Source organism: Camellia sinensis, chromosome 10, assembly GCF_055761805.1.
Source record: "Camellia sinensis isolate YWXY chromosome 10, ASM5576180v1, whole genome shotgun sequence".
Classification (NCBI taxonomy): Eukaryota; Viridiplantae; Streptophyta; class Magnoliopsida; order Ericales; family Theaceae; genus Camellia; species Camellia sinensis.
In genome coordinates, this window is record NC_138970.1 from 51,851,590 (window position 1) to 51,862,943 (window position 11,354).

Sequence of the window (11,354 nt, forward strand, 5' to 3'; positions counted from 1 at the left end):
ACTCTTTTTTAAAGGTCATCTAAAAGGGATGAAAACAATACATTTTTTTAATTCAAAAAGTTAAAATGTACGGCTTCATATATGATGGAGTAAATTAATATTCATATATAATTGAAGGAATTTTAATATAATTAATCCTTAAAAAAATAAAGAGAGGCAAATCGACAAGAATACTGAAGAGTGTTGTACCCATGCAACAAATTACACAAAATAACTGAAAGTAAATAACTACATATACATAAAAATAAAAATAGAACTAATAAAAACAAATAATAGAAAAAAAGAATTATATATACATTGAAAGGCTATAAAATACAAGTTAAAATAATTGAAAATAAAATAACTACATACACAAATTAAGAAGGAAAAAGAAGAATTATATATAATGATAGTCAATAGAAAAAATAAATGGGGTATTCCGAGAATTGAACTCGGGACCTCTTGCACCCTAAGCAAGAATCATACCACTAGACCAAATACCCAATTATATTTAAATTTAACCACAAAATAATATATATATATACTTATTTCTGTTTAAACTCCCAAAGGAAAAAGGACAGAAAATTTGAACGATTTTTTTTTTTTTCTCTTTGTTCTCCTTTTCCCCAGATGTCCTTACTTTTTTTCTTTTCCCTCTACAAATCAATACCATAATACAATATCTAAACACACCCTTAAACATTTTATTAGTTATACATGTGTTAATAGGATCTCATAAGAATTTTAAAAAAAGAAAAAGAAGTAGGACTTATTGGGAATAATTTTTATTTTTGTTCTGACTCAAACATCACCTAATTTTTCAACCTATTCCCTGTTTTTCCTTTTCTTTTTTTTTTAATATAATTTTTTTTTCATTGTGAACTGAGAATTTTTTTTTTCTTTTTTTTTTTTTTCCTTTGATTTGATACATTGTGAACTGAGATTGGAATTACCCCCATCAAGGATTTTGGAGATTCTTGTTATGATTCCTAATATTAAAATGTTATAAAATAAATGACGTGTAACATTTTCATAATAGTTGGGATCCGTCAACATTTCACTGAGAAATTTCAACACAGAAATTTTGGCATAGAAAATTTTCAGCTCATCAGAGAGAAATTTCAGTTCATTACGGAGAAATTTGTCATAAAGAAATTTGTGAAATTTCTCTGTGACGAACTAAAATTTCTCTAATAATATTATTGAGGGACCTTAATTAATAAGAAAAAAATATATTGGACTTCTCCTACTACTAAAAGTTAAAGAGGAATGTTTCACTAATTTTTTCTAATTATTATATATATATATATATATTCTGTTTTTGATCAAGAATTATTATATATTGTTAGTGAGACTAATCCTACAACTAAAAATTGTACATTAAGCTTATAATATCACCAATAATTTTCCACAAATCCTACAACTAAAAATTGTACATTAAGCTTGTAATATCACCAATAATTTTCCACAAATCTTAGGCGGGCAAACTTATATGATTCGAACACATTCTTAATTAATAGGGTAAATTATACTAACACCCCATGAGGTTTATATTTATTACAATTTCCCTCCTCACATTTGAGAAATTACATTGATCCTCCTGTTAATTTAATTTTATGTATGATGATCATTACGGTGAAGGGGGAACTGTTATGAAACTTTAAATCTCATGGGACAATTTGTAATGAAACTTTAAATCTCAGGAAGGGAGATGTAATTTTGAAAATGTCAGGAAGAACTGTAATAAACATAAATCTCAGGGGTGCCAATGTAATTTACCCTAATTAATACTACGATAAAGACAATTTTCGAAACTCGGGGGTGGTTGCCCCACCCACCCTCGGTATGGATAAGTTCAAAAATTCGATTTGAAAAAAATAAGGATCCCCATGATATGGTTGGGATGACAGGCCACTGAGCTAAGCAAAGTTCAAAGAAGCTCTCTGGTTTATCAAGCTTAAGATTTTTTTATTATTGTTCATTAAATTTATCGGTTTTGCAGTGTTGGTGATGGGATTCAGAAGAGTTGTTGGTTTAGGGTTTGTTAAACACTTTCAGGAAAATGGCTTCAATGTAGGATTTCCACTTATCTGTTACTTTCACTAAGATGATTCCATCTTATGTGATAAACTAGTATTGGAAGTACCAACCTTGATGGGACTAAAAACAACTGTGAAATTTCACAAAACAAGTGTTAATGCTGCAATAAAGTACATGGTGTTTTTGATTTTGATCAAGTGCTTGTTCCATTAGTACTTAGTGCTCCTCAAGCAAGTGGCCTTTTGAGGTGACGTTGCAGTATAAAACCGAGCGATTAACAAAGTTTCAATACATTCCCGTAGAAAAAAAAAGGCGGTTCCAATGAAGGCAATCTGCCTTTTGGGCTTGCTTGTGGTCGTCGTCATTGGCGGGCTTGAAACGGCAAATGGGGCCGGGGCATGTGGGAAGTCTACTCCAGAAATGGAGGCTTTGAAATTGGCCCCTTGTGCAATGGCAGCACAGGATGAGAAATCTGATGTCCCTGATAATTGCTGCCAGCAGGTGAAGAAATTAGGGCAGAACCCGGGCTGCCTTTGTGCTGTTATGCTTTCTGACACTGCCAAGAGCTCCGGGATCAAACCGGAAGTTGCTATTACCATCCCCAAGCGCTGCAACCTCGCTGACCACCCTGTTGGTTACAAGTGTGGATGTAAGTTTTCTTCATTAACCCATTGTTAATTTTTTTTATTTTTTTAATTTTTTTTTTGTGAACCCTTTATTTGTCATGTCTTTGATGAAACCCAATGGTTGTTTTGCAGCTTATACACTGCCTTGAAGGGGTGTAATGAAGAACTCCAAGGGCCATGCAGTGGCTGCAAGGTAGTTAAAAGAAGCTAGTAGATAATTGTGTAATGGTGACTAGCCAATAACAGTTGCCAGTTTGTATGTATGCATCATAAATAATGTATGTAAAATATCAGTTTGAAGCTGTGTTGGTTCTTCCCAACCCTTTTATCACCCATTAAATGAGTTTTTTATTGGGAAAGGATCACCTGTCCCCTTTTCTCCATGTGGATCTCTCTGACCCGTCTGATCTAATTGCATGGCAGAGAAAAAATAATTTAAGATAAGAAACAAAACAAGACAGAAAATGACAGAATTTACACATTCGGTCAAACTATATAGTTGATGAGCATTTTTAATCGAGGTTGAGGACCACTTGTCCCCTTCTTTCACGTGGATCTTTTTTGTCTCTCTGACCTCATCGTGTAGACAAAGGTTCCATACTCTCTTTATTGAACACTCGAGGCCTGGGATTGTCTTTAAATCTGTCTCATGTTCTAACACACTCCTGTTCATTAGATCATGTTAGAATTTCAACGCAGTCATGATATCCAATCCAATGTTAAGATATAAGGTTAAAAGAATTTGGGGATAGAGGGAACCTAAGCCCAGTTAAGAAAACATGTCACAAAAAATTATGAAACCCGTAAAATATAGCTTAGAGAAAGCAACAATTGCAGAACAAAATTATTGGGTACTTAGAAACAAGATGGTAACGTCAAACCTATCAACTTCTACTAAAATATAGATGCAGAGACTTTGTCTATGCTCTTCAATAATCTTAAACCAACAAAACATAGTGACCACAGAGAGACGACAGCTGTGTTTTGGATAGAAAATAACCTCAATTTAAAGATCTAAAATCTCAATCAGACAAAACATTCAAAAAATAACATCTACTTAAAAGATCCAAGGTCAAAACCATATCAGTATAGATCATAGGACAATTATGCTTGTTGGGTCACAGTCCATTCCAAAGTTGATTTAGTAGTTTCAACAAGATGACAACATGGATTTAAATCAGATGTACTAAGGGGTGATAGGGGTGTTTGTGGGACAAAACAGAACATGCCCTAGGGTCAGGCTCACGTGGGATTCTTTGTCCTATTAGGAATGGCAATGGGGGGCAATGGGGTGGATATTAATTCCCCATCCCCATTCCCCTATAATAAATTTTCCCCATTCCCCATTCCCCATTCTCCATGGGTATCACCCTCCCCATGTTTTAATGGGTATGGATTTTCCCCAACCCACTTTAATCCCCATTTTTATTTTTTATATTTAATGTTAACAACCACTTTTTTTTTTTTTTTTTTTTTTAAGATTCACAACAAAAACTAAATATACCTTCAATCTTTTTTCTTTCTTTTTAAATATATTTAATGTTAACAATTTATTTATTTATTTATTTTTTTAAGGTTCACAACAAAAGTTAAATATACCTTCAATCTTTTCTTTTTTTTTAAAATATATTTAATGTTAACAATTTTTATTTATTTATTTATTTATTTTTTATTTATTTATTTATTTTTTTAATGTTCACAACAAAAGTTAAATATACCTTCAATCTTTTTTCTTTCTTTTTTAATATATTTAATGTTAACAATTTTTTTTATTTTTATTTTTATTTTTTTATTTAAGGTTCACAACAAAAGTTAAATATACCTTCAATCTTTTTTCTTTCTTTTTTAATATATTTAATGTTAACAACCTTTTTGTTTTTCTTTTGTCTTTTTTTTATAAAGGTTTTAGCTAAATATACCTTCAATCTTTTTTCTTTCTTTTTTAATATATTTAATGTTAACAACTTATTTTTTTATTTTATTTTTTATTTTTTTAAGGTTCACAACAAAAGCTAAATATACATTCAATCTTATTTTATTTTATTTGGTTCAACAACAAAATCAAATACACATTAATTAATTAATTAAAAAGTTTGTTTTATAATAATCAAATATATAATTTTGAGAAAATCAAAAAGCTTGTTTGAAGAAAGTGTTATAAGACTCATATTAAATTGCATCAGGGCATAAACAAGGAATTGTTAGCCACGGACAATTTAGACATTAAACCATCTTTCTCTTAGCAAATTTGAACAATTCATTTTAATTTATCCAAAATCTAATTATACCTTTAACAAATCTGAACCACTCATTTTAAGATATTTATGCATTACCACACCCAATCCATCCTCCATCTTCTTCCTTTAGTCCCCCACGAATTTTGTTGTTTGTTACTTTTAAAAAACAAAAAATATTTTTTCAATTAAATTTTTACTAATTTCACAACACCATCACCACTATTCTCACTTTCACTGTCACACTACCATCACCATAGCCACTACTATCATCACTGCCGCCATCACCCCACCACTATGTAACAATTTCTACTTTCACCTTCGTTCCATCACCACCACCACCAAATATAAAAAAATATATTTTGAATTCTTTTTATAAAAAATATTTTTCATTAAAAAATATTTTCTATCTAAATAAATGAAGCATAACATTGGGAAACAAACTGATTTCAGTTAAATCTGTTCATAACTAAGAAAAATTCTTTTAATTTAAAAAAAATTATTTAGTATGACTTTGTATCCCCTTTTTGTTTTTCTAGCAAATAAATCTATGTACCCATCATTTCTAACCAATCACAACTCATGCTTGTTTTGATTCTCTACAATTTCCTTATTTTCAAATACATTCATATATATATATATATATATATATGTTGTATAAATTATGTGATAACATAAAACAAATAGATTCATACTCGTTAATTGAAATTTCAGAACAAGCAAACCATTCTGAAAATTACAATACACAACAAAATAAAATAACATAGAAAAGCAAACCGAAACCTACACTAGACAATGTCCTTAATTTTTTTTAAATAAATTTAAAAAATTCTAGATATGCATAAAATTTGACAAGAATAATGTGACAATGTTAATTAATGTGTATTTGATTTTATTGTTGAGCCAAATAAAATAAAATAAGATTGAATGTATAGCTTTGGTTGTGAATCTTAAAAAAAAAAAAAAAAAAAATGGTTGTGAACCTTAAAAAAAAAATTTAAAAAAAGAAAAAAAAAATTAAATATATATTTAGCTTTGGTTGTGAATCTTAAAAAAAAAAAAGAAAATGGTTGTGAACCTTAAAAAAAATTAAAAAAAGGAAAAAAATTAAATGTATATTTAGCTTTTGTTGTGAATCTTAAAATTTTAAAAAAAAATGGTTGTGAACCTTAAAAATAAAATAAAAAAAGATTGGAGGTATATTTAGCTTTGGTTGTGGATCTTAAAAAAAAAAAAAAAAAAAAAAAAAAATTGGTTGTGAACCTGAAAAAATAAATAAATAAAAAAAAGAAAAAAGATTGAATGTATATTTAGTTTTAGTTGTGAATCTTAAAAAAAAAAAAAAAAAAAAAAAAAAAAAAGACATATGGGGAAATTAGTGGGTACCCATCCCCAACCCATCCCCTGTGGATATTTAAAGAATATCATCTACCCTACCCAATGGATAAGAAAAAGAGGGGAAAACCCATGTATTTGGGTTGGGTCTCCATGGATACCCACAGGGTAGGGTATCCATTGCCATCCCTATGTCCTATTCTTTTCTGTCCATTGTTCTAAACTACCTCTCTATCACATTAGTTTTTTTGGATCATTGAGAGAATTTGAAACAGGAAAGTGTGGGTTCTGATAAATACTGAACACATCACTTAACCGTAGGTATTTTTGGAGATTAAGAATATTTTTGATATTTCACGATTCTGTCATGTTACCCTAATACTATATATTTATAGTTGAGTGCTGCATCTCTCTCTATATAGGTATTTTTAGAATAAGGATATTTTTGATAATTTACAATTCTTCCATGTTACCCTAATACTACGTATTTATAGTTAAAGTATAACATCTCTATACTGTATTGTAACTATTTCAAATCATAGTGAAACTACAACGACTGTGGAGTAGCCCTATTCTAGGATGAACTATATAAATCTTTGTGTTCTTATGTATTTGATAATCTAGAATCTTGTTTTATTCCTGTTTGTATTCCATGTCGTGTCTCACCGATACTAGTTAGGTATATTTGTAGAAATGTAGAAGTTTACCAATAGATATATGTACTTATTGTGTATATTTGCGAAAATTTGTTGAGAAAACTTTTATGATGTGTTTGGATGTTGGATTCATGGAGAGGGGAAAATAGAAGACTCCCTTTTTTCCTTTCCCTCCACAAATCAAGATCCAAACAAAACCTTAGTTTCCACTCTTCATGTATTGCAATTCAACATTGTTTTGAGCTTTTCCATGTCACAGATGCAGACTCTGTTCATAAGGTAACCTTAATGCACTCAAGCCCTCAACTTATAAACAGTCGTAAAATCCAGTAGAGATGAGAGATTTTCATGACTTTGGATGTAAAAGGAGTTCATCTCTACAACATAATCAAAAGCATATATACATAGAAAGCACACAAGGCAACTTCATGTTCAAAGTTGTCCAACCACAAAGCACAAGTTGATGGTAAAAAAGCATAAAATCACTAAATCAAACATCCTTTACAGCAAAACATCATATTCAACATTCTTTTTACAATAGTAAGACGAAAATGACAAAAGAAAAAGAAAAGAAAAAGAAAAAGAGGTATAAAATAGTACATAAACTACGACTACATATGATGGTTTTGATGTTTCGCTGCAAAAAGCGACAAATGACCGTCTGCAACGAACTGCTACTATCCATCCTCTACATATATGAGATATGATAAACTGCTATCCTATGCATATGACATCCTGCAAACAAGTAATGAAAGATAACAGCTAAAAATCATATCAATTTAGAACAAAAAGTAGCCAAAAGTGAAATAACTCCCCACTAATGCATATAATTTATTGGAGACATGGCATAAACATAGAAAACCACTCCATTTGAAGGATTGCTGTTAGTGTCCCTGATGGTGTGGATTTGAGTCATAAAAACAGTTTCTCCAAAAATGAGGATAAGCCAAAGTACATCTTATCCTCCCTAGACTCTGCTTTAGTGGGAGCCTCACACACTAGATTGCTTTTATATATTTTTTATTTTTTATTTTTTATCTTTCCATTTTCTTTTTGTATCCCCAAGATTTATTGATTGTGTAATAAACAAGAACAAATCTGAAAACGCATTTATCTCAAATAACAAATTTAAGTGCTAAGTGCTGAATATGAATATGCTTCCTACACAATAATAACTTCAGATCAACAATATATGACACTTTTGTGATCTAACAGATGTGAGCGAAATTCATGTGAAACTTGAGGAGACTTCCACCATGAGGTAGAAAATACGATACCTGAGTATATGGGAAATTCACACACCATAGTTGGTGAGTTCTTAGTAATATAGAGACCCTGCAAAAGCAAATATTTGATCAACAAAGATGTTAGCCAATACTAGTAATACCACTTTCCATGCACATTTGACACAGACATACAATCATCCTACCTTGCCACCAATTTCCTCTTGAAGCACTGCCTGAATCATCTTCTACCCCATCTTGATTGACCTGAGGAGACTAGAAAACATTTTAGCATATTGTCATATTTGTGAAGACTCATTAATGGATCTTTATTGTAATAGTACACTCTGTAAGTGATATTCCCGTGCAAATCCCATCTAGCCCAGCAAGGCACAGAATTCTTCAAAAAGAGAGCATTTTGGATAGGTAGTAATTATTTCTTGTTCAATTTTAGAGATGTCGTAAATTGAATATTAGCAAAATTATCGTGCTTCCTGAGCTGCATAGCATAGACTCACCGTTGAGTGCCCAGAACCTTGGGTAGTCTGAGGTTGAGAATAGATGTCTTGACCGCCATAATATATCGATGAGCTGAGGTCACATGGTTGTACTCTTTGTTCCTGATAAAAAGGACTCATGTCCCTGTTAGGTATGTTTTGATTTTCACCTTCACCACTCCGAGGTATAGTGTCTAAAAAAGAGAAGAATTAGCAAAAATTCTAACCACAGAAAACCCAAAAAGAATACCAATAAACCAAATTTTAAAGAATTTGCAAAACAAACAGATCTCAGTCAAGGTTGCAACTTAGACTAATTGGTCAAGAAACAACAGTTTCCACCAACTGTTTTAAATTTATCCAGAGTAGAATTTGGAATCCTTTTATTAAAATGGGTTAACAGGAATTATTTTATCTTCATGTAAAAAAAAAATGAAGAAGAAGAAAAAGAAGAAGAAGAAGAAGAAGAAAGAAACTACTTTGTTAAGTTTAAACCTTTTTCAAATGGAGTGAACTACCTTCACAAATGAGGGTGATTGAGTTAAACATTCTAAATCTGCCTAATTAAGAAAATCAGTAATGAAAGTTGATCTTCGTAAAGGCTATATGAACTACTGCAAGATTGTTATAGTTCAGAAAGTAATAGATCATTCATAAAGATGAACCGAACCAAATAGATCTCTACAGAAGCACTATCAATCATCAAAATGACACGGTATTCAAAAGAAAATGCAGGTTTAACGCGCATACAAATAAAGAAAGGCGTAATTAAATTATCATTTCATTGATAATTTAAACAGCTCCAACTAAAATTACAGAATCCAAACTATAAGCGCAACAGCAATGTAAAGCTTAATCCCTTCACAAACCTTGAGCTCCAGGTTTGGTGCTCCAAACCTGATTTGGAGAGTCTTGCTTCTTCTCAACCGCCTTAGAGTGCACAGACTCCCTCCCCAACACCTAAAACAATTTCAAAAAACAATTTATGAGGTTTCTTACAATAAAGAATTGAGAAGAGAAAAACATAATATTTAAAAAAAAAAAATCAAATATTTGATTTAATCAAATCATAGGCAAACATGGCAACAATCAAAATATATTGGGTTGAAACAGAACTTGCATTGCAAGTTCATTCAAACAAAATTAAATACCAACAAGCATAGACAAGCACAATCTCACTCATCCATCATCACATGGTACTTATTTTAATTGAACCCATAATAAGTTCTATTGCAAGATTTTACTTTGATTTCCTAATTCTTTTCTCGACTGACTGAAAAATACCCAAATATGGTGAGGTTCAAGAAAAACCAATATACTACGTCAAATTGCATATAGTTCTCTTTTATCTGCGTGGCCTATTACGCAATTTGATGAAGTTAAACAAAAACTCATTAAAAATTCACAGCAAGAACTTGACACACAACCTTCAAAGTCTTCAAAAAGTTTCAAACAACGAATCCACAGAAGAACAGAGCCACAAAAACTGATGCCCATTAACAAAACTCAGAAAAATGCACAAAACCCAATAACAGAAAAACTGAAATTGAATCAAATAATTCAAAGAAAATGCAAAGAACTCGTCAAATGTCCACAATCAACACAATTCAAAGTGGTGGGAAAAGGGAATGAATACCTTGGAAGAAGGCTCAAAGATAGACCCAAAAATTCCAGAAGATGATGAAGCAGAGGACTCCTTGGAACCGAAAAGATCAGAAGTGAATGAGGAAGATGAAGGAGAACCCATTTGCTTCTTCTCGTCCATATTTCTCTCTCTCTCTCTCTCTCTAAAACTCTCTTCGTATACCAACAAATGAGAGTAATGGAAGAGAGAGTGTCAAATATATAGAACAACCACCGTCAAAGAGTACCCAGAAGGAACGAAATGGCTGATAAATTTTGCAGAGAAACAAACAGAAAGTGCAGACGAAAACAAATGAAGAAGAAACGGAGAGAGAGAGAGAGAGAGAGAGAGAGAGAGAGAGATCGCTGATGTGTTTGTGTTTTTGTGTGTGAGAGAGAGAGAGGGAAATCAAAACCGTTTCTCACCAATTTATAGAACAGCACAAACTCTCTCTCTCCCTCTCTCTCTCTCTTCATATACATTCATATATCTCTGTTGTTTCTCTCTCTATATCAGATTGATTTTTCTCTCGCCTACGATCTCTGCATTCTCTCTCATCTTTTTGTTTTTGTTTTTTTTGTTTTTTGGTTTTTTTGTTTGTTGGTTTGTTTGTTCTTCAGTTTCTGTTATGTTATGTGGAAAATGTACCAGATTTATGCCACGTGGAAAACAATCAGAGTATAACGTGGCACTGCTGTGGTCTCTTCCAACGTTTTACTGCCACGAATACCTAAGTGGATAATAACAACCCTACCATTCCACCGAAAGATTTTGACAAACTTAGAAGTTTTTAAAAGACATTTGGAGATTTATAAATTCAATATCGCAGCTCTATGTGGTGTTTTAGAAAATTGGTGAAAAATTATTTTTTTGATATTTTTAATAATTTTTTTGACAAAAAAATTAGTTTTTTTGGCTAAATAAATTAAAAAGTCAAAAAATTAACTTTTTTTTAGCTTGTTGCCAAACTGTCCCTATGTCTTGATAAGTTTATAATTTTTTTTTAATGTTTCATCAAAAGATTTATATTTTAATAAGTTTTTTTTTTATATATTAGAATTATGAATAAATTATAAATATATTTCTTGAGATTTGATTAAAATGCGAATCGTTTTTTATGATTTTAAAATTACATTCTAT

General features: G+C 31.1%; 2 protein-coding genes and 1 non-coding gene across 3 annotated transcripts; 1 reads left to right on the plus strand and 2 right to left on the minus strand.

Moving 5' to 3' along the window:
* Positions 1–410: 410 nt before the first annotated feature.
* TRNAP-AGG (transfer RNA proline (anticodon AGG)) lies at positions 411–482 on the minus strand. The gene has a single exon. It is a non-coding gene; the product is annotated as a tRNA-Pro (tRNA).
* A 1,558-nt stretch (positions 483–2,040) lies between these two features.
* Positions 2,041–3,004, plus strand: LOC114259995 (uncharacterized). Its single transcript, XM_028200031.2, has 2 exons — positions 2,041–2,668; positions 2,778–3,004. Exons 1-2 carry the CDS (start codon positions 2,341–2,343, stop codon positions 2,792–2,794), a joined length of 345 nt encoding a protein of 114 aa, XP_028055832.2. The 5' UTR covers positions 2,041–2,340; the 3' UTR covers positions 2,795–3,004.
* A 4,326-nt stretch (positions 3,005–7,330) lies between these two features.
* Positions 7,331–10,998, minus strand: LOC114259968 (uncharacterized). The gene is made up of 6 exons (XM_028200019.2): positions 10,227–10,998; positions 9,460–9,550; positions 8,612–8,784; positions 8,300–8,360; positions 8,148–8,205; positions 7,331–7,605 (listed from the first exon to the last, which is right to left on the minus strand). The coding sequence occupies exons 1-5, from the start codon at positions 10,353–10,355 to the stop codon at positions 8,189–8,191; spliced, it is 471 nt and encodes a 156-aa protein (XP_028055820.2). The 5' UTR covers positions 10,356–10,998; the 3' UTR covers positions 7,331–7,605; positions 8,148–8,188.
* Positions 10,999–11,354: the final 356 nt, after the last annotated feature.